Genomic DNA, 24,612 nt, shown 5'->3' on the forward strand with positions numbered 1-24,612 from the left:
TTTGGAATCTGGGATAAACCAACTTTTAAATCTGTTTGTCACCTCCAAGAACCATTGTCTGGCTCTCTTTTGCTCTTCAGCCCTGGATATTGTAGCATGGGCAATAGACACCATTCTGTGAGAATGGTCTAATCTTCATCTGTATGCTTTTCCACCCTTCAATATAATTAGGGAAGTGGTAAACAATTTTCAAAGCTACTACAACCCAACTATGACTCTCATAGCCCCATTTTATGTATGCAACTTACCAAGTAGTTGCATAGCTATAGTTTCTAAACCGTTGCCAGCTAGAATTTTTGAAATTCGCTGTAGTGCAAATTTGTTTTGTTCAGGTGATACCCAACCGCCCAGTATCGGTGGAGTGAGGAACCAACTCCGTACGAAAGTCAGTTTTATCTGCTGGCTGGTACTGTTAACACAGTTCAGTAGTCAGAGGAATTTTTGGAATTCTGTACCGTTGCTCATTGTTGGAGTTATTTGGTAAAGTGCTATTAAATATTGGTAGCTTTTGTTTTTTGGCGATATTAGCTATTTAGGAAAACAGATAAATAGTTAAAATTTGCACGGAATTAAAAAGGAGTTGGTCTACAAATATGTCAGACACTATTTCAACTGGATTAGGTATTGCAGTAAAGGCTGCAATACTAGGATCTCTAAAGCTTGTAATGATCCACATTCAATTTGAACAGGTTGTAGGGGACAGACTTGTATGCCAGAACAAACATGTGGAAAATGTATTAATTTATATAAAAAAAAACTTGGAAGATCTTAACTAGTTCCACAAATAAGTTAGATAGAGATAAAAAGAGAAAAGCGGCTTCTAGAACTAAAGCTAAAAGCTTAGTTAGTCAGGAAGTCTAATGATAACTTGTCTCTTTCTGAACCTTCCCCATCACCTGTCATTCCTAGCCCTAATCTTTGCTCTCTCTCACCCATACCTGATGTTGTGGCCAATTTAAAGGGAAGAGTAGAAAAAAAAATTTCGATCATGCTTCAAGCAATGGAGAAATTAGGGGTGTTCGTGAAAACCCTAATGGACAAGGTAAGTGGTGAAGTGAGTACAAGTGCTAGTGTTGTGGAGGAGGTGGCTGTTCTGCCCACTGATTCTCCTAGGCAAAGGTCCCTGTCAAACTCCAGAACCTGGGAGGAGGCATACTGGAAGCCCAAGGGAGGTCAGTTGTGTCTGCCCACGAGCAGTTGCCCCCTCAGAAGATTCTGTTGACAAATCCCAGATCGCAACAGAACGCCACTGGAGAGGAATCTCTAAAGGAGTGCCGCTTTCGTCTAGTGCTTCCAGTTCCAGGGAGTCCTCTCCCAGGTGCCAGTGGCATTTCCATGACGAGTCCCATCCATTAAAAAGGAGGGCTCGTAAGTTGTCTCTCTTTCCAGCCCCCTGCAAAAAGGCTAGTCTTTTCCAAAAAGAACAGCCTTCGTGTAGTCTTTGGGACTCTCCAGAGAGATTCTCTCAGGATACGGGAGGAGAGGAACATCATATTGAGAGGATTTCATCCAAAGTCTAAGTCGTCATCTAGAAGGTCTTCCTCTGGCAGACTTTTGAGGTCAAGAGTACGGGAAGAGCAAGCTTCCAGAGATTTCATCAGCACCTGTTCATACTTCTAATGCTGAAGGACAAGTAATGCTCCCACCAGTCTCGCCTGTAATTCACAAGACTCCTGGGATACAGATTCCGCGTTCTGAGTATGAGCGCCCATCGGCACAGAGGATTTCTACAGCACTGGAACCGACAGTAATTCAAGAGAAGTTGGGGGCAGGCAAGAGCCTGCCGACTCCCGAGCGCCCACTGGCGCCACAGTTTGCCTGCACGCCAGAGCGGCCATTGGCGCCGAAATTTCCACGTTGGCGCTAGAGCAACCTTTGGCTCCTGAGCGTCCATTGGCGCCCAGGAATACAATTGCGTCAGAGCGTCCTTAGCGCCTGAACGTCCACTAGCGCCCAAGCATCCATTGGTGCCAGGACATCCATTGACACCCAAGTGCCCATTGGCACCTGAGCATTCACAGGTGCACATGCAACTAGGTGCACAGATTGACCAGTATGAAGCTCTCAGACACTCTGTGTCATCAGTTTCAGCTTCATTCTTACTGACATGATATCATGCGATGGCTGCCCCCGATCCTTCCATTTCAGCCATCCAGAACAAGTTAGACAGCATTTTGGGCCTTATTCAGTCTGTGTTGCCCCCGGTTCAACCTCTAGAGAACTTATCACCTATTTCTTCAGCCGAAGAAGGAGGGAGGGGAGAAGAGGAGGATAAAGAGTTGTCTCACTGCATACAAAGCCTTGCCAGTGTCTTCCTACATGAGAGACAACCATGGAGACTCGACAAAATTACCCAAACTAGTACTGTTCTTTTCAGCTTGAAAGGCCTTAAAGGAAATTAACCTTTGGCTTGAGGATAAGAGGTATCGGGAAAGTTAACGTCAGTTTTCCTCCTTCTCATCTTTCAACGAGAAGACATCTATGTTATGAAACTGGAGAAGCCCTCCCTTTGGGTGTTTCTGCCTCCACACAGGGAGACTTCTCTGGTCTTATTGACTCGATGAGAAGATCAGCTTTCAGCTCAGCCAAGATCATGTTTACTTCATCAGAATTGGATCACCTAATTAAAAATATCTTTAGGGTATTTGAAGTGATAAGTTTCCTGGAGTGGACAGTGGGAGCTTTGGGACATAAATTATTCCTTGTTGGACGATGAAGCCTTTGCAGACATTTCGGGAGTTATCTCCTGTTTAGATAAGGGTATTAGAAACTGATCCTCGGAACTAGCCTCTCTTCACATTAGGCATCCTAAAGAAGAGAGAACTTTGTTGTTCTTTTACATCTAGAGGAGTTTCTTATACTCAGAAGTCTGCCTTACTGTATTCGCCTTTGGATGAGAAGCACCTATTTCTAGAGGAGACAGTAGTGCTAGTTGCCTTGGAATTGCAAAAGAAGGCAACACAGGACCTTCTCTCGCAGTCTGGTAAACATACTTCGGAAAATATTCCCAGTGTACGTCCCCCGCCAGCCATATGAAGACAACCCTTTCGGTAGATATTTCCCTAGATCAAGAGGTAGAGCACGCTTCATCATTAGATCTATTAAAAAGTCCAAGATCAAACCCTCGACCAAGAAGTAATGTATCAGTCCTTCTTGCACCAGTAGGAGCGAGACTCCTTCAATTTTGGGAAGAATGGGAAGCAAGAAGGGTGAAATCTTGGATCATAAAAGTTTTAAGAGAAGGGGTACGATGTTCCTTTCAAGAGAAAGTACCATTATCAGGCTCTCCGATAGCTTTGAGAGCTTACTCAGAAAGTTCAAAGAAATTCATCACCCTTATGGAAGACGTTTTGTCCCTCTTGCAAAAGAAAGCAATAGAGTTAGTAGAAGAGCCACTAACCCCAGATTTTTACAATCGTCTTTTCGTAGCCCCCAAGTCATCGAGGGATGGAGACCCGTGTTGGACGTAAGTACTCTGAACCAATATGTACAGAAGACAAGGTTCAAGATGGAGACAAATCTGTCAGTCCTTTCATCAGTCCGTCAGGGGGATTGGATGATCTCCATCGATATGGGGGACACATATTTTCACATTCCAATGCACCAAAACTCAGAGGTCTCTGCGATTTGTCTTCAGGAACAAAATATACCAGTTCAGAGCGCTGTGTTTCGGGCTGTCGACCACCCCACAAGTGTTCACTCGAGTGCTAGCTCCCAATGTGACATGGTTACATCTAGTTGGGATAAGGATATCCCTTTATTTGGACGATTGCCTTCACTGGTCACAAACAAAGGAGAGGTGCATGGAGGACCTTCAGAAAACTCTGACTTTAACTCATGAGTTAGGACTATTAATAAACTGGCAAAAGTCACAGTTACTCCCCTGTCAGGAACTAGTCTATATTTGGGGATGAGGATGAACTCGGTAAGTTTTCGGGCTTTTCCATCCCCACAAAGAATCGAGTCATGCCTACAGAAGGTAGAGAAAGTTCTAGTTCTTCAGGAATGCTCTGCGAAGGAATGGATGAGTCTTTTGGGGACATTATCCTCAATAGAACAGTTTGTGACACTAGGGAGACTTCATATGAGGAATCTACAGTCCTTCCTCATGGCGAACTGGAACAGAAAGAAGTTTCGAGACTCTTTTATGTTCCTTAAATCACAAGAAATAAAGGAGGACCTGCATTGGTGGAAATTAAGAGACAGGCTTGTAGAAGGGAGATCTTTCCTCCTGCTGAGCCCCAACCTAGTGTTCTTTCCAGATGCATCAGATCAAGGTTGGAGAGCGGGGGGGGGGGGGGGAGAGAGAGAGAGAGATGAGAGAGAGAGAGAGAGAGACGGAGAGATGAGAGAGAGAGAGAGAGAGAAGTATCAGGCATTTGGAATGGCCAACAAAAACAGTGGTATATAAATCAGAAGGCATTGACTGCCATCCACTGGGTATTGTTAAACTTTGCGGACAAAGTTCGCAACAAAGTAGTGGCGATACATTCGGACAGCACGACAGCGCTCTTGTACATGAGGAGACAAGGATGGACACACTCCTTATCTCTTTGCAAGATGGCAAGAACCCTGCTGTTATGAGCGAATTAGAATCAGACTACATTAACCCTTAAACACCTATTGGACATATTAAACGTCTACGAAAATTGTCTGTTGGATGCCAAATTGACGTATGAAACGTCAACTCAAAAAAGTTTTTTAAAAAATTCGCAGAAAAATAGTTATAGGCCTACTGGGCAAAAACGTTTGAATCACGCACCTTGAGGGATGGTGGGAGTTCACGGATCAAGCTGTTGTTTTGTTTACAATCATTACCCAGGCGTGCAAGCGCAAATTTCTTTCTTCTCGCACTAAAAAGCATCAGCGATACATCTCAAATTATTTTGTCACTTTGACATAATTTTTGCACCATTTTATATTAGCTGTTACATAGAGTTTAATATATGAAAATGTGCGCAATTTCATGTAGAATACAACAAAAAATATCTCATGGTTGTAGCTTCGGTCAAATTTGACTTACCAAAATGGTCGAAAAACTCAATTGTAAGCTAAAACTCTTATATTCTAGTAATATTCAATCATTTACCTTCATTTTACAACAAATTGGAAGTCTCTAGCACAATATTTCGATTTATGGTGAATTTATGAAAAAACTTTTTCCTTACGTCTGCGCAGTAACTCTTCCGAAAAAATCATAAATTTTTTCGTCCGATTGTCGTAATGTTTGCACCATTTTATATTAGCCGTTACATAAAGTTTTATATATGGAAATGTGCGCAATTTCATGTAGAATACAACACAAAACAACCCATGGTTGTAGCTTTTATCAGTTTTGGAATATTTTCATATAAATTACAATAAGTGCCAAAATATCAACCTTCGGTCAACTTTTAACTTGACCGAAATGGTCGAAAAACGTAATTGTAAGCTAAAACTTGTACATTCTAGTAATATTCAATCATTTACCTTTATTTTGCAACAAATTGGAAGTCTCTAGCACAATATTTCGATTCTTGTTGAATTTTTAAAAAAAACTTTCTTTACATCCGCGTGGTAACTTCCGAAAAAATCAGAAATTTTTTCGTCCGATTGTCGTAATATTTATACCGTTTTTTATTATCCGTTACATAAGGTTTTATATATGAGAATGTGTGCAATTTCATGTAGAATACAACAAAAAACAACCCATGGTTGTAGCTTTTATCAGTTTTGAAATATTTTCATATAAATAACGATAACTAGAAAAAATTTGGCCTTCGATCAACTTTGACTCGACTGAAATGGTCGAAAACCGCAATTGTAAGCTAAAACTCTTACATTCTAGTAATATTCAATCATTTACCTTCATTTTGCAACAAATTTGAAGTCTCTAGCACAATATTTTGGTTTATGGTGAATTTTTGAACATTTTTCCTATGTACACGCGGTAACTGCCGAAAAAATCAGAAATTTTTTCATCCGATTGTTGTAATGTTTGCACCATTTTATATTACCTGTTACATAAAGTTTTATATATGAAAATCTGCGCAATTTTGTGTAGAATACAACGAAAAACAACCCATGGTTGTAGCTTTTATCAGTTATGAAATATTTTCATATAAATCACAATAAGTGCCAAAATATCAACCTTCGGTCAACTTTGACTCAACCTAAAACTCTTACATTCTATTAACATTCAATCATTTACCTTCATTTTGCAACAAATTGGAAGTCTCTAGCACAATATTTCGATTTTTGGTGAATTTAGGAAAAAAACTTTCCTTGTGTCCGCACGGTAACTCTTCCGAAAAAATCAGAAATTTTTTCGTCCGATTGTCGTGATGTTTGCACCATTTTATATTAGCCGTTACATAAAGTTTTATATATAAAAATGTGTGCAATTTCATGTAGAATACAACAAACAACAACCCATGGTTGTAGCTTTTATCAGTTTTGAAATATTTTCATATAAATAACGATAAATATAAAAAATTTGGCCTTCGGTCAACTTTAACTTGACCGAAATGGTCGAAAACTGCAATTGTAAGCTACAACACTTACATTCTAGTAGTATTCAATCAATTACCCTCATTTTGCAATAAACTGGAAGTCTCTAGCTCTCTAGCACAATATTTCGATTTATGGTGAATTTTTGAAAACAACTTTTTTTTTACGCCCGCGTGTTATGAATTCATGCATTTCAATTTATGGTGAATTTTTGAAAACTACTTTTTTTTTTACGTCCCCACGTTATGAATTCATGCATCATATTCTCTGTGTTGCTTTGATCGCTTTACAATTTGTTATATATCATAATCATTGCAATTTAGTGTAAAATACAAAAAAAAAAATAATTAACACATTAGCTATAACCGTTTTGCTCACAGCTCGATTTGTATACAATTATATATGAAATTTTTTTTGCACGGTCATATTCCAATATTTATATTGGATGATATTTTTTTTCATTTCTGATGGTTGCATACTAAACTTCAGGCAATGACAAAAAAAGAAGCCAAAAATGAACTCTTAATCTTGAAAATTAAGCGTGCTGTGATTTTTTGAAAAAAATTTCTGCTTCAGCACTCACTCGCACACGCTGCCGTCATACGGGAGACACTTTCGGAAATACCGGCTCGGTGTTTATGGGTTAATAACAAGGTTTGTTCAGGGGAAATTTAATGTACTGGTGGACGAACTAAGCCGAAGGAAGCAGGTCCTTCACACAGAATGGATGATGAACCCAGTGGTATGCCTTGAATTGTGGAAACTGGGGAAAACCGATGATAGATCTATTTGCCACAGCAAGAAACCATGGTCTTCCCCTTTACTGTTCACCAGCCCCAGACCTGAAAGCATTGGCGACGAATGCAATGCTTATGGACTAGTCGAACCAGGACTTGTACACTTTTCCTCCATTCAAGATGGTGAGAGAAGTAGTCAACAAATTCAGAACACACCACAACGTTTCGATGACTCAAATTGTTCCCTTCTGGACAGCGCAGGAATGGTTCCCAGATCTTTTAGTCCTACTGGTGGATTGGCCAAGGATACTTCCTCAGAAAACAGATCTACTCAGACAGCCCCACTTCAGAAGGTTCCATCAAGCACTGTCTACTCAATCCCTAACCACTATATAGTTCAATAGTTCTTATCAAGCTGCTTTTTGCCCATTGCAAGGTAATTTTAGAGCAATAGTTCAATAGGGCGATAGTTTATTATTTCTAAACAACCTGTTTTTTGCTCAAGCCACGTCTACTACTTTTCCTATATAAGAAATTGTTACTTACAGTTTTATTCAGTTTTAGTTTTAGCCCTCAAAATGGCTCTTCAATACGTCTTAAGGGGGCCGGCTGGAACCCCTATACAGGCGGTCCCCGGGTTACGACGGGTCCGGCTTACGACGTTCCGAGGTTACGATGCTTTTTCTTAAATATTCATTTAAAAATCCGCCCTTGGTTATGACGCTTGTTCCGAGGTTACGACGCTGACGCTTCCGACGCTCCGAGTTTACGACGCTTTTAGAAAACGCATACTATGATAAGAATCCTTTATAGTTTAGCACAGTCTCTCTCTCTCTCTCTCTCTCTCTCTCTCTCTCTCTCTCTCTCTCTCTCTCTCTCTCTCTCTCTCTCTTTGTATTTTCCGACAAAAATAATCAATAATTAGTGTATTTTGATGTTTATTTTCATGACTAAATACATTTCATAAAATATAAAATAAATCAGACTGCAATCATGAAGCCAACAAATACGTATGTATTTTTTAGAATTCTTCTTCTGTTTTAATATTACGTTACGTAATGTTTCATTATAGCTGTCAGTAACTCGGTATCTCCATAAAAATAATAATTCTCTCTCTCTCTCTCTCTCTCTCTCTCTCTCTCTCTCTCTCTCTCTCTCTACTACAAAGATGTATGTTTTTTTGTATGATAAATAAATGATTTTACTATTTTCAAATATTAAATTTTAATAATTTATACAGCAATAATATCAATTCATTAAAGAAAATACCATAGTGAATTAGTAAGATTTTAGCTTATATTTAGAAAATTATGGAAGAATGAAAGGAAATCCCAGTCTTCTCTGTAACCTTTTCCTCGAGATCCAGGTACTAAAACTGTCAGATATATCAAGTTTTCTGTGACAGCCAGGAGGGGGAAGAGCTGCAGTGTTGCAATCACGTGGTCCTGAAATTTCCCCCCCCCCCCCCCCCCCCCCCTCTCTCTCTCTCTCTCTCTCTCTCAACTCTCTCGCTCTCTCTCTCTCTCTCTCTCTCTCTCTCTCTCTCTCATTTACTGAGACTTGAGATTTTTTATGTACTTGTACTATTTGTTTTTAATACTTTCAAATAATAATAATAATAATAACTGTAATTACAAAATTCATGTGTTAGTATTTTAAAGAAATACAATACATACTTATCTATCCATGTCACTTTTAATTAAGGTTAATTCTCTCTCTCTCTCTCTCTCTCTCCTCTCTCTCTCTCTCTCTCTCTCTCTCTCTCTCTCTCTTGCCACACAAGATAATAATGTGTCATAGTGGTAACTCCTCCTCTCTTTTCGCTGGAAGCGTTATAAGTATTTTTTGAGAGAACAGAGAGAGATAAAAAACACTCTCTCTCTCTTTTACCGAGATGAAAGAATTTTTATGGTTCTTGTACATAAAATGTTTATTGATAATTTCAGTTATTTAATAATAATAATAATAATAATAATAAAACTTTAATTACAAAAGTCATAATGGTCGTATTTTAAAGAGATGAAAATGACATTTCCATTTCACTTGTAAGGATAATTCCTCTTTCTTACTGAGATTAGAGAATTTTTATGGTAGATGCACGTGTTTATTATATTTTCAAATAATAATACTAATAATAATAATAGAAGAAGTAATAATACGATAACTAATTTCAAAAGAAAATTCTTCCCTTTGTCTTTTTCTGTATCAATTCCCTAACCTCACTTGAAGTGAACTTGGAGCTTTATGCCATACAATGGTCAACGAATTTAATGGTTTTATGTAATCTCTCTCTCTCTCTCTCTCTCTCTCTCTCTCTCTCTCTCTCTCTCTCCTCTCTCTCTCTCTCTCTTACTGAGATGAGATCATTTTCATGGACATGTATGTAATAAGTTTATCATTAATATTTTCCAATAATAATACTTATTAACTGTAAGTACAAAATTCATATCTGAGTATTTTAAATACAATAATCATTCCATTTCTCTCTTTTAAATACTGTAAGGACAACTCTCTCTCTCTCTCTCTCTCTCTCCACAAGATACTTGTCATACATTTGGTGTTTCTATTTCTTCCTTTTATCTCTCTCGCTCTCAGCAAAAGAATTGATAGACAGACAAACATAATTGCACAGTCCTCTCTTTCTCCCTTCTCTGGAGAAATATATGTATTTATGGGAGGGGGAAAAAGTTGCCTACAGACATTCATTTCAATCTATTGAAACCGTAAGGAGTTTTTTCTCTCTCTCTCTCTCTCTCTCTCTCTCTCTCTCTCTCTCTCTCTCTCTCTCTCTCTCTCTCTTGTGTTTTATTTTTTTTAATGAAAATATACAGTAATTTGTGAATACACAGTGTTGCACATGAAAAAAGTAAATTAGTCATAATTTTAGAGATACGGCCGTAAGAAAAATTGCAAATTAGTAGTGAAATTTTCCCTGTGGACATGTTTTCAAGAATGCCGTTCCGGCTTACGACGATTTTTGGGTTACGACGAGTCTTAAGAATGGAACCCCCGTCGTAACCCAGGGACCGCCTGTATATGGTGTTATAGGACGAAAAATGCAAACTCATGAAAAAATTCATGGAGCTTCATATGGCAATTGAGAATACGTATACGAAATATTTCGTCAAAATTCCTCTTACTTTCGTAGCTGTGTTAACGTAACTCAATAAGCCTAAAACATTGATCCGTACAAGAAAATGCAATATTTCTTCTAATATCATAAATTTTGATAATTATTGTCAAAGAAATTGGGAGAAATGGCATCTGTAGACATGCCCCGAGTCGAGAAGGGAGACTTCACTTCAGTCAGATACCAAGTCCAACCATCAGTGCGAGCACAAACTTCAAGTAGTCTACACGTTCGATTTCACCTCTGACATTCGCTTGCTTTTACGTATGTTTATGTATGTTTTGGCAAGAATTTCATCATGCCAATGAGGAAAAGACAAGGAAAACATCTCGCTAACATACAGACGAAGAAAAATCGCTCAAGTATTATTACAGAATATCATAATATATGCATAGGTAGTGAAGAGAGAGGGGAGGGTTGCGTAGTAACGCCCCCGTCTTGCCTGACAGCACTCGTCACACTGTGCCCAAGGCTACGAGCTTTGAGCAAAGAGATCTTCATTTATGATAAATAACAAAGTTTTTGGTTTTTTAATACCCAAAATGGAATATGAAATTCATAATACGTAATCATGATTTATTAAATTGTCTTTAAAAAGAGAGTACACCTTCGAGTTTCACCTCTGACATTCTCTTGCATTTACGTTTGTTTATCTTTGTTTCGGCAAGAATTTCATCATGCCAAAGAGGAAAATACAAGGAAAACATCTCACTAACGTACAGAAGAAGAAAATTCGCTGTAATAAGCCGAGTTAGTGAAGGGGGGAGAGAGAGTTGCGTAGGAAGGAGTGCCCCATCTTGCCTCAAGCAGTGCCCCAGGCTACGATATATGAGCAAAGGGATCATCATTTATGATTAAATTATGATAAATAAAATAGTTTTGGTTTATTAATACACAAAAAACAAATATACATTAATAATTATTATTATTTATTAACATTGTCTTTATAGAAATACGAAGGAAAACTTTGAACGCCCGTATCTCAAAACTATTGTTATTGACCTTCAAAATCTATCTTCTCACTTAGTGTTTTAAAGCTATAACATTGGAATTTGGTATATAACTCAGAAAGACATTATATGAACAATCAAAATAGAGCCCTCCTTTTCCCAATTTTTGTTTCCGTCTTTATTTTATAATTTTTTTTCTCCTGATTTATAGGGTTTATTTTTTTACCGTATTGAAAAATTCATATCTAGCAAAAAAATGACTTTTAGAAAAAAAACTCCTCATTTGATTGGAGGTCTACATCAAGTCTATATATGGTAGTAATCCTAGGTCTTAATATTAAGTATCAAGGGAGGAGATAGAATTTGAAAAATGGTTATTTTCGGGATAAATCGCCCTGGCGTCACAAAACCGAAGGTCAGAGGCGAAAATCATATGCGGTTTGGAGATGTCCCAAGTCACCTTATGAAGTGGTATGAATATTAAAGTCCTGTCCTTAAAAAATGGCATTAGCCTGCCGGAACACTTATATGGGGGTATAGGGCGAAAAATGCAGTCATGAAAAAATTCATGGAGCCTCATATGGCAATTGAGAATACGTAGAAATATTTCGTCAAAATTCCTCTTTCTTTCGTAGTTACAGGGTAATTAGTAAACATAACTCAATAAGCTTAAAACATTGATCCGTACAAGAAATTACAATATCTCTTCTGTTATCGTAAATTTTGATAATTATTGTGAAAGAAATTGTGAGAAATGGCATCTGTAGAGATTCTGTGGGTCGCAGAGGGGAGTATCAAGTTGAACCATGATTCAGTGCTAGCACAGACTTCAAGTAGACTTCACGTTCGAGTTTCACCTCTGACATTCGCTTGCTTTTACATATGTTTATCTATGTTTCGGCAAGAATTTCATCATGCCAATGAGGAAAAGACAAGGAAAACATCTCGCTACCATAAAGACAAAGAAAATTCGCTCTAATATGATTACAGAATATCATGATATATGCGATATTAGCGTAGTTATTGAAGAGAGAGAGGGAGGGTTGCGTAGTAAGTAAATGCCTGAAGCACACGTCACACTGTCCCCCAGGCTACGATCTTTGAGCAAAGGGATCTTAATTTATGATAAATAACATAGTTTTGGTTTATTAATACCCAAAATGGAATATGAAATTCATAATAATCATGATTTATTAACATTGACTTTGTAAAAAGAGAGTACAACTTCGAATTTCACCTCTTGACATTCTCTTGCATTTACGTTTGTTTATTTTTGTTTCGGTAAGAATTTCATCATGCCAAAAACGGAAAATACTAGGAAAACATCTAGCTAACATACAGAAGAAGAAAATTCGCCGTAATAAGCCGAGTTAGTGAAGGAGAGAGAGAGAGTTGCATAGGAAGGAGTGCCCCGCCTTGCCTCACGCAGTGCCCCAAGCTACGATATATGAGCAAATGGATCATCATTTATGATTAAATTATGGTAAATAAAATAGTTTTGGTTTATTAATACACAAAAAAGAAATATACATTCATAATAATCATTATTTAATAACTTTTTCGTTATAAAAATACGAAGAAAAACTTTGAATGCCTGTATCTCAAAACTATAGTTATTGACCTTTAAAATCTATCTTCTCACTTAGTTTTGAAGCTATAACATTGGAATTTGGTATATAACTCAGAAATACATTATAGAACAATCAAATAAAGCCCTTTTTTCCAATTTTTGTTTCATTTTTTTTTACATATATAAATTTTGTTTTCCTAATTTATAGGGTTTATTTTTTTACCATAATGAAAAATTCCTATCTAGCAAGAAAAAAAATGACTTTTAGAAAAAACTCCTTATTTGATTGAGGTCTACATCAGGTCTAATATATGGTAGAATCCCAGGTCTTAATATTAAATATGAAGGAAGGAGATAGAATTTGAAAAATGGTTATTTTCGGAATAGATTGCCCTGGCGTCACAAAACCAAAGGTCAGAGGCGAAAATCATATACGGTTTGGAGATGTCCCAAGTCACCTTATGAAGTGGTATGAGTATCAAAGTCCTGTCCTTAAAGAATGGCATTAGTCGACCAGCCCCCTTAAGCTCAAGAAATAAGAAAAAGCTCATTGATAATGGTAGTCTATTTGTGAGAGAGAGAGAGAGAACAACTGGTGAAAATACCATTTGGAAATGTGATCAGGTTTATACAACTAAGTGCCGGGTAGAGTTCATACAAATCAAGAATCTATCACAAAACGAGTTGGAGAACACAATCATGCAGGCAATGATGCTCGTGTTAAAGCTACTAAAGTTATAAATGCCGCAAAAGAAAAAGCTATTTCAACAGGAAACTACTCATTGCATCGCAACCCAGGCATACATTGGAGTATCACAAGCTGTTGCTTTAAATATACCTCCAGACTACACGGTAACACATGCAAATCAACCCTTTCTTCTTTTTGACAGCAATGATGGACTAGACCGAATTATTATATTTTCAACTCAAAGAAATTTACAGGTATTAGCCAGTGCAGATAAATGGTATGCAGATGGTACTTTCCAAACAACACCCCCTTTATTCAGACAGCTGTACACTATTTATGGCATAATGAATGGCGATGTTTTGCCTCATGTTTATGTTTTAATGGCTAAATAAACCGAAGAGAGTTACGAGAAGCTTTTACTAGAACTAAAAACCTTAGAGCCAACATTGTCAGCTTGACAAATAAAGGCCGATTTTGAATGCGCTGCAATTAATGCTTTTAGATCAGTTTTTCCCAATTCAATTCATAAAGGTTGTCTATTTCATTTTTCACAATGTATATTTTGGTCTAATCAAAGGAATGGCCTACAACAGTTGTTTGACAGTGATGGAGATTTTGCATTAAAAATGCGCATGATTACTTCAGTTGCATTCTGCCTATCTTAGATGTAGTTGGCACATTAGAATTCCTAATTGACAATAATGATTATCCTAAAAATGCACAGCCTGTTTTAGATTATGTGGAGGATAACTGGATTGGACGCCCGAACCGTCACTCAGGACATCGACCTCCTCGATATGATCATATTTTATGGAATTGCTTCGACGTTGCCAGGCAAGGTGCCTCTAAAACAAACAATTGTTGTGAAGGTTGGCATCGTTCATTCAGCGAATTGGTTGGTGCATCACATCTTGCTATTTGGAAGTTTCTAGATATTTTGAAAAAAGAGCAATTTTAAAATGGTGCAAACATTACGACAATTGCACATATGATTTTTTCGAAAGTTACCGCGCGGACATAAGAAAAAAGTTTTTATCATAAATTCACCATAAATCGAAATATTGTGCTAGAGACTTCCAATATGTTGCAAAATGAAGGTAAATGATATAATATTACTAGAATATAAGAGTTTTAGCTTACAATTGCGTTTTTCGACCATTTCGGTAGCGTCAAAGTTGACCGAAGGTTGAAATTTGTGCACTTATCGTCATTTATATGAAAATATTTCAAAACTGATAAAAGCTACAATCATGAGTATTTTATTGTTGTATTCTACATGAAATTGCGCACATTTTCATATATAATACTCAATGTAACGGCTAATTAAAAATGGTGCAAAAATTATGTCAATGTGACGAAATAAATTCTGAGATGTGTCACTGATACTTTTTAGAGCGATAAGAAAGAAATTCGCGCTTGCTCGCCTGCGTAACGATTGTAAACAAAACACCTTGATCCGTGAACTCCCAGCATCCCCCAAGGCCCGTGATTCAAAAGTTTTCGGCTGGTAGGCCTATAAGTATTTTTCCGCGAATTTAAAAAAAACTTTTCTATGTCGACGTAAATTACGTCCAGTCGGCACCCAACAGACAATTTATCTCAACGTAAAATACGTCCAATAGGCGTTTAAGGGTTAAGATGAACTCCTACCATAAAGCAGTTTTCACCTGCTTCTGGTTTTAATTGCAGTACTTTGGGGCCATTATCTGTGTTTTTAATTGCAGTACTTTGGGGCCATTATCTGTGTTTTTAATTGCAGTACTTTGGGGCCATTATCTGTGACTGGCATGGTATTGGGGAAGGAAACATAAGAATTTCTCCCACTATCTCTTCACCTTGAAGTAAGGTGTCGAATTTTGGGGGAGCCAGTATAGGTGATACCATTGTCTGGTGTTTTTTTTATATTGGTACTGTGCCCAGGACAAGGGCACTTGTGTATATTTTGCCAGTGATCAAGCCTATCCTCTGCTGCAAGGCTCCCACTTCAGTAGGGGCATCCCACAGCTCAACTGCCATGCCTCTACAGGTTAAGATGAACACCAACCAGAAACAGTTTTCACCTGCAGCAGATCTCTTACGAGATAAGGAAATGACAATCATTGTTTCAATGGTAGAAAACAAATTGGTTCTCTCTGCACTTTTGTACCTATCGGTCCCGAAAGTGGGCGGGTCCTAACACCTACACTAGCGATGGTGGCCCCATCACGAAATTGTAAGATTTGACTGACGCGGTAGTGAGCTTTTCAGCTACAGGTAATTACTTGGTAAGTTACATGTGTAAAAATATCCTTTTTGTACATCAGGGGAAAATGCAAATTATCTTAAATTTGCAATTTTTATTATTAGTCTGATAATACGAATGTGTGTGCTATTTGTAACTTTTATGGTCAGCCTAATATATGATGTTAACTGTAGCGTATCTTGAATGAATAATGGAGATCACTGATTAAGTAGAAAAATTTATGAAAAAATAGCATGTATAGTAATACATAGTATACTGTATTGTGAAACATCATTAGCTGAAATTCATGAGACTGGCATAAAATACTTTGTATAACAGTACTAATAACTTTTGCTGTTAAATCTTTATAGAAAGATTTGTTAGTCAACAAACTCACCCAATGTGGTAAAGAACTTTTTTTATATATGTTATAATTTCATCTTTTTGGATCAAATTTACAATGAATTATTGATACATTTACCTTGATGAAAAAGTGTAGCTGTGATTTAAAAAAATTTTCTGGCTTTATTCTGTATTTGTACAGTAGAGAGTTTAATGTGGGTCAGTCCCGGAAAGAATATATCTGTAAAGGACCTCAGAATGGTCTTGACCTTACATTAGATATTCTATAGTATCAAACCTTGTTCTAACACAACTAAATTTTTCAGACAAATTCAATAGGATGACTGACGAAGTAATTCTTGCTGTGTTTCGTTGGTTACCTAAGTTTATGTTGGCCAGATGCGCACAGGTTTGCAGAAGATGGAAAAGACTTTCCTTTGATGAGAGCCTGTGGAGGCGACTGGATCTTGGTGGAAAGTCCTTAAAGCCTGGTGTGGTTGGTCGTGTTATTCTGAGGGGTGCAAGCATTCTTCGACTGGCAAAAGCAGAGGTTGGTGTCAACTTTTGTTTTGTGTACTGAAATTGCCATAAATTGCATAATTTCCTCACAATAATTGCATTATTGCTTGCAATGTGATAAAGCTGTGTAATTTTAACCTCAACATGCTCAATTAGCAAAGAGTAAGAGGGATTTGGATTTGTAAAAGGTGGTCATTTCATTCTCCATGATGTGACTACTAACAAGATGCCATAAAGAGCTGTTGCCTAGTTCCTACAGGTTCTGGTCACGGCATCCTCGTGACGGTTTTCAGTTTTCTGGGCACCAGCTTGAAGAGTCCCAATGTTCTGGGTTAGATTTCAGGATTAAACTTGTCCAAGAGTCCCCTAGGATTTTCTGTACGCTCATAAACTGAAGTTGTGGTAAAATTTGGTCTGTTAGTGTGCTTATTACATCACGAAGATCAGAGTGGATAAAGTAATTTATTTTCTCTAAAAAAACTAAGATATATTCTAAATCAAAGGGAGTATTATTATACAAGTGAAATTCTTCATTATAAAAAGTTCTTTATTAAACAAAGGAATCAATATTCAAAAAGTCTTTTGAGTCACTACATTCCCCCTCACCAGTTCCACTGTATTTATTTGTTCTTCACATTTCCCAGGGTTAGGTGTAGAGGCTTTTTTGAAAGCTATTCTATTATACTAAATTCTGGTAACAAAATTATACAGTAATATCAAAATTTATAGACAAATACATTCAGAGTTCACAGAAAAAATATGTATAAACAAGGCATTCATACAAGGATCTTAGCCTACAGAACATATACAAATTGCAATAATTTTTATTCTATACACTGTACCATACATAACAGGCTAAAACCTATTAATGTATCAGATTTTCAAGTAATGCACAAAAATTGTTTTAATTTTTTCCAAAGGACTTCATTCTCAGTTCAAATAATTTATGAAAGGGACAATTAACCCTTAAACGCCGAATCGATGTATTAAACGTCGAGTCAAAATCTCCCCCGATTTCTGAATGGACGTACCATACGTCGGCTCAAAAAAGGGATTTTGACGAAGGAAAAATCTATTTCTGGGTGATTGGCTCGTTTCGCCCTATGAAAGTATCCTTAATATCATTCTTTCTAGGTAAAATTAATCTAAAATTACCAGAGAAGAACAAAATTAAGAAAATGTCAGTAAAACTGACTCGCTCACTCTATAAAAGAAGTGTCGGTATGAGAATATAGGCGAGTGGGATCACTACCACGAGTCATTCACCATTTAGACCTTCCAACATAAAATCCCCACCAGAGAGAGCTGATACCAAAGGGTGATGCGGCCGCTACTACTACTACTACCGACGCCACGGACAGCAGCGCCCCTAGCGGTCATCCTTAATCTATGAACATCTTGTCCTGCAGGGTGGGTAAAAGAAGACAGGGTGGGTTTCATAGGGCGACACGAGCCAATCACCCAGAAATAGATTTTTCCTTCGTCAAAATCCCTTTTCTGGGCTCAGCTCGTGTCGGCCTATGAAAATATACCAGAGAAACAGACAAGATGGGGAATAAGGACAAATGAAACCCAATAGTAAAAAAGAGATATATAATAAGTGAATCAGAGACATTACAGTATACAAACAAAGTACTTAAAGCTAACTTATCCTAATACAATGGCATGATAAAGAAAGCAATCCATATAAACAGTACTTAAAAATTAACTTATATTAGACCATAGTAAACACATAATAATGTAATGGCGAATAACAAGGAGTGATTCACTTAATTAAGATATTTACAAAATATACAAACACATTGTGTTCTACCCTAGCATAAAAATAAGGGTAGAAACACTGAAGTACATTATATGTACATAATGTGGATGTCCCTAGCAAAAAAAAGGGACAATCCACCAATATTATTCTAGCGGCTAAGGCTTAGAGTATTCCTGAGTAGCATGGCAATAGGGTGAGGCATGTTGGACGAGGTAGGTAGAAAGGAGACCTGGATCTATACTACAACTACTATGCAGTATCAGGAGAAACAATGTTTCCCGCTGCTACTGCAGGAAAATTTTAAAGATTCCAAGGACCTTTAGATAATGACGTTTAAAGACTGTCGGTGATTTCCATCCAGTATACTTTTTAAGATCCTCAAAGTTCATATGTTGAAAGTAATAATTGAGGTGGCTACTCCTCTGATGTCATGTGCTTTTGGATGAATCAGGATTGGCTTGTTTAATGAGTAAAGGATCTGTTTCTGATTCCTTTTACTGATAAAGTGCCACCTTTTTCTCTCATACAGAGAGAACCTGAGGATCTTGAGGATGTACGAGATAGAAAGGCTCTTAAAGTTGATACTGGGCAGAGAGAAGGATCTTGCGGAAGTGGATGACTTCCAAGGAGCCCACCTTGCAAGGGGATCCTCATTTTTAGCTAAAAAGCTACGATCCGGTGAAAGTAGAACTTCTCCTGAGGGGAGGAATTCCACATGACCCGCATCTCTGGATAGAGCCGACAGTTCTGAAATTCTGGCTCCTGAAGCCAGGCTTAATAAAAATAACGTCTTTCTAAGAAAGCATTATAAAAGTGCAAGATGAGTTGTCAGTATCTGAGGCTAGTTTGAGGACATCATTTAAGAACCATGAAACTGCAGTAGGCCTTTGAGAGGGTCTAAGTCTAGCACAGGCTTTGGGAATAGATGTAAAGTAAGAATCTGTTAGGTCTATTTGGAAACCCAACTGAAAGATTTTCTTCAAAGCCGATTTATGAGTAGTAATAGTGCTAGCTGCTAAGCCTTTTTCAAACAAAGATCTGAAAAAGGATATAGCTAAGTTAACTGTCATGGTTGTGGTGTTCGATTCTTTCAGGAAGGATGCTAATTTTTTAACAGCTGAGTCATATTGTCTAATAGTTGACTCTCTTTTATCTGATTCTAGGAAGAGGATGTTTTTGTGGATCAATGTTAGCATCTTTGTTAGCCGCAAACTTCATGAAGTCCATAAAGTTAGGGTCTGAAGAATTCCTGAGGAAGCGAACACAGTCCTCATTTGTACTGATTGTGACAGCTTGGGATTGGGAATCCGTTGAGGTCGAAGACCCAATTCCAGAAGCAGAGGATACCCAGTTTGCTTTTTGGCCAGTCTGGAGCAATCAGTGCTACTAGTCCCTTGAAGGTCCTCAGCTTGCTCAAGACCTTCAAAGAAGATTCACTGGAGGACAAACATAGATTTTCCTCCACTGATTCCAATCTAAAGACAGGGCGTCCGTGGCATAAGCCAGAGGGTCCAGGTTAGGGGCCACATAGCAAGGGAGCTTGTGGTTCGCTTGTGAGGCGAAGAGATCTACTTGGAGACCTGGGACTCTCCGGCATATCCACTGGAATGACCCGTCGTCTAGAGACCATTCTGATTCCAGAGGGACTGACCGGGACAAGGCGTCTGCTATCACATTTCTTACCCCCGCCAGGTGAGTGGCGGACAGATGCCATCTGTGTTTAGTCTGCTAGTGCAAAAATGGCTATCATGACATGATTCACGTGTTTGGATTTGGACCCTCCCCTGTTGATGCAATGTACTACTACTGCACTGTCCAAAACCAGTCTTAGATGAGACTTCTTCGGGGGAAGGAGTCTCTTCAGGGTAAGAAATACTGCCATCGCTTCCAGGACGTTTATGTGAAGCTGGCGGAACTGAACCGACCAAGTCCCCTGAACTTGCTTGAATTGAGAATATCCCCCCCACCCGGACAGGGAGGCATCCGTGTGAATGGTTAACACTGGAAGGGGATATTGAAGGGGTACTAATTTGGCAAGGTTTTTCACTTTTGTCCGTGAACGGAGCTGGTTGCGAAGGATCTGTGGGATCACTGACAACTTGTCTCGAGATTTGGTGTTTGCTCTTGATCGCCAAACTCGATTTTATATCTTTCAGCCTCTTGCTTTCCAGGAGGATGTCTGTCACTGAGGCAAACTGGAGAGAACCTAGGATTCTTTCCTGGTTTCTCCTTGATGTTTGTTTGCATTTGAGAAATTGTTTCACAGACTTGACTATTTCTTTTCTTTTAACCACCGGAATTGACAGATTGTGGGAAGACAAATCCCATTGGATTCCTAGCCACTGAAAACGAGACTCTCTAGGGGCGCTGCTGTCCGTGGCGTCGGTAGTAGTAGTAGTAGCGGCCGCATCACCCTTTGGTATCAGCTCTCTCTGGTGGGGATTTTATGTTGGAAGGTCTAAATGGTGAATGACTCGTGGTAGTGATCCCACTCGTCTATATTCTCATACCGACACTTCTTTTATAGAGTGAGCGAGTCAGTTTTACTGACATTTTCTTAATTTTGTTTTTCTCTGGTAATTTTAGATTAATTTTACCTAGAAAGAATGATATTAAGGATACTTTCATAGGCCGACACGAGCTGAGCCCAGAAGAGTTTTTTTTAAAATTCGCGGAAAAATACTTATAGGCCTACCAGCCGAAAACTTTTGAATTACACGCCTTGGGGGATGCTGGGAGTTCTCGGATCAAGGCGTTGTTTTGTTTACAATCGTTACGCAGGCGCGCAAGCGCGAATTTCTTTCTTATCGCACTAAAAAGTATCAGTGACACATCTCAAAAATTATTTCGTCACCTTGACATAATTTTTGCGCCGTTTTAAATTATCCTTTACATGAAGTATTATATATGAAAATGTGTGCAATTTCATTTAAAATACAACAAAAAAATACTCATGATTGTAACTTTTATCAGTTTTTAAATTTATTTTTTTCCATATAAAAAATAACGATAAGTGCCAAAATTTCAACCTCGGGTCAAACTTTGACTCTACCGAATGCTCGAAAAAACGCAATTGTAAGCTAAAACTCTTATATTGTAGTGATATTCAATCATTTACCTTCATTTTGCAACATATTGGAAGTCTCTAGCACAATATTTCGATTTATGGTGAATTTATGAAAAAACTTTTTCCTTACGTCCGCGCGGTAACTCTTCCGAAAAAAATCATACGTGCGATTGTGGTAATGTTTGCACCATTTTAAATTAGCCGTTACATAAAGTTTTATATATGAAAATGTGCGCAATTTCATGTAGAATACAACGAAAAATAATCGAAGGTTGCAGCTTTTCTCATTTTTGAAATATTTGCATATAAATCACGGTAAATAGAAAAAAAACCACGTTCGGTCAACTTTGACTCTACCGAAATGGTCGAAAAATGCAATTGTAAGCTAAAACTCTTATATTTTTGTAATATTCAATCATTTACCTTCATTTTTTAACAAATTGGAAGTATCTAGCACAATATTTCGATTTATGGTGAATTTATGAAAAAAACTTTCCTTCCCTCCGCACGCGGATTCTCTGCCATAAATCTCCAAATTGCGTACATCGAATTCTCGGAAAATTTGCTCCGTTTCATATTAGGCATTTCATAGAGTTTTATATATGAAAATGTGCGCAATTTCATGTAAAATAAAAGGAAAAATATTTGAAGGTTGTAGCTTTTCTCATTTTCGAAATATTTGCATATAAATCACGGTAAATAGAAAAAAACCACGTTCGGTCAACTTTGACTCTACCGAAATGGTCGAAAAACGCAATTGTAAGCTAAAACTCTTACAGTATCGTAATATTCAATCATTAGTATTCATTTTGAAACAAATTGGAAGTCTCTAGAACAATATTTAGATTTACGGTGAATTTTTGAAAAAAACATTATTTTACGTCCGCGCATTACGAATTCGTACATCATTTTGTGATAATATTTTTCCGGCATTCGGGGGAATTTTTGATTTTTACCGCTTCGGCGTTTAAGGGTTAATTGACTTTAATTACTTTCCTTTCAAAATTTTCAGGCATAACATGAAGTAATTGGGGAACTGAGCCCCTAGACCATATAGCAGGTGGACTTCTTCCACTCTTCTCCTAAATATTAAAACTGTAGCTTGAGATTTGGCTCTTTTCTGCTGAATGGTCGAACATGCCTCACTGAGCTCCTGCAAAACAGGAGAAAGACTCAAGCGTCTTCTAGCTATTCAGGATGACCTAGGCTTAGGTTGTTCAGGTTTTAATATTTGCTTAGTAATTCTAGCTTCCGGGTAATACTTTCCTCTGGGGTTTCAAAACCAGAAAAATCAGCTACAGAGCTATCACAAGCTGGAATGTCTGGTTCCAGGTACTTTGCCAAGTTAGCACAAGGAGTAGAATCTTTATGTTTTTCTTGACTAGATAGCAAAATATCAGATACATCCAAAGAGTCCGATGGTTGATCTAACTCTCCATCCTTAAATGACAAAGTCTAAACTGGCTGAGGTGACCCTTCTAACAATGGTGAGTCCTGGATACTAGGGTCTACTAAGGTTTCGACAGTTGACTCAGACATTAAAGGCGTGAGATCGGATCATCCACAGCATGAGTAATACTTTCCTGCTTGACTAATCAAGTGGTTGCTACAGGTTCAGAGGTGAGGATTCCAATCATGTCAGGTGTCGCAGGTTCTGCTCCCCACAAGTCAAGTACTGTAGAAGATAAAGTTACAGATGTAGCAGGTATGTCAGCTGGCATAGTCGATAATCTGGTGGAAGATTAAGGAATCGTCAGGTTTGGGATTTCAGGAATATCTTGCCAACTATGTAGAGCTAGTCTCCTTTCATATGTCCTGAGAGGTTTTAAAATAGGCTTAGGTATTTTTCTATGGTATGTCATGGTAGGTGATTTATTTAATAGACTTGCTAGAACTACAGCAACCACTTCTGAAAAATCATCTTCTGAACTAGAGCTGGAATTGTCCTAATTATTAAGGGTGCTAGCCGGCTAATGCCATTTTTTAAGGACAGGACTTTGACATTCATACCATTTAATAAGGTGACTTGGGACATCTCCAAACTGTATATGATTTTTGCCTCTGACCTTTGGTTTTGTGACGCCAGTGCTGTTTATCCCAAAAATTACCATTTTAAAAAAAAATTCTATCTCCTTCCTTGATACTTCATATTAAGACCTGGGATTACTACATATATAGACCTGATGTAGACCTCCAATCAAATGAGTTTTTTTCTAAAAGTAACTTCTTTGCTAGATATGAATTTTTTCATTATGGTAAAAAAATAAACCCTATAAATCAGGAAAATATGTTTTTTAAATGACAATATTGGAAAAAAGGACTTCATTTTATTGTTTGATCTTGTCTTTCTAAGTTATATACCAAATTTCAGTGCTATAGCTTTAAAACTAAGGGAGAAGATAGACTTTGGAGGTTTTGAGGTATGAATGTTCAAAGTTTTTCTTTGTATTTTTACAAAGGCAGTGTTAAGAAAATGATGATCACTATGAATTTTATATTCTTTTTTGGGTATTAATAAACCAAAACTATGTTATTCATCACAATTTAGTAATAATGAAGATCCCTTTGCTCAGATTGTAGCCTTGGGCACTGCGTCAGGCAAGACTGGGCACTCCTTACACAACACTCTCTCTCCTTCACTAATTCAGCTAATATCGCTGATATTATGATCTTCTGAACTCTTATTATAGAGAATTTTCTTCTTCTTATGTAAGCGAGATGTTTTGCTTGTCTTTTCCTCTTTGGCATGATGAAATACTTGCCAAAACAAAGAAAAACAGACGTAAAAGCAAGCGAATGTCAGAGGTGAAACTTGAACGTGTCTTTTCCTCTTTGGCATGATGAAATACTTGCCAAAACAAAGAAAAACAGACGTAAAAGCAAGCGAATGTCAGAGGTGAAACTCGAACGTGTACTCTCTTTGCAAAGACAGTGTTAATAAATCATGATTAGTATGAATTTTATAGTCCTTTTTGGATATTAATAAACCAAAACTATGTTATTTATCATAAATGAATGTCCCTTTGCTGAAAGATCGTAGCCTGGGGCACTGTTTGTCAGGCGAGACAGGGTGCTCCTTCCTATGCAGCACTCTCTTTCTCTCCTTCACTAACTCTGCTAATATCGCTTATATTATG

The 24,612-nt window shown here is 37.7% G+C and overlaps 1 protein-coding gene across 1 annotated transcript in view; it reads left to right on the forward strand.

The window, feature by feature from the left end:
- The window catches only part of LOC135219705 (S-phase kinase-associated protein 2-like), a 132,741-nt gene that overhangs the window by 22,164 nt on the left and 85,965 nt on the right, over window positions 1–24,612 (forward strand). Inside the window, exon 3 of the mRNA XM_064256691.1 lies at window positions 16,454–16,677. Coding sequence (XP_064112761.1) covers window positions 16,454–16,677 — 224 coding nt within the window. The remainder of the gene's footprint in view (window positions 1–16,453; window positions 16,678–24,612) is intronic.

This window comes from Macrobrachium nipponense, chromosome 1 (assembly GCF_015104395.2).
Source record: "Macrobrachium nipponense isolate FS-2020 chromosome 1, ASM1510439v2, whole genome shotgun sequence".
NCBI classification, from domain to species: domain Eukaryota; kingdom Metazoa; phylum Arthropoda; class Malacostraca; order Decapoda; family Palaemonidae; genus Macrobrachium; species Macrobrachium nipponense.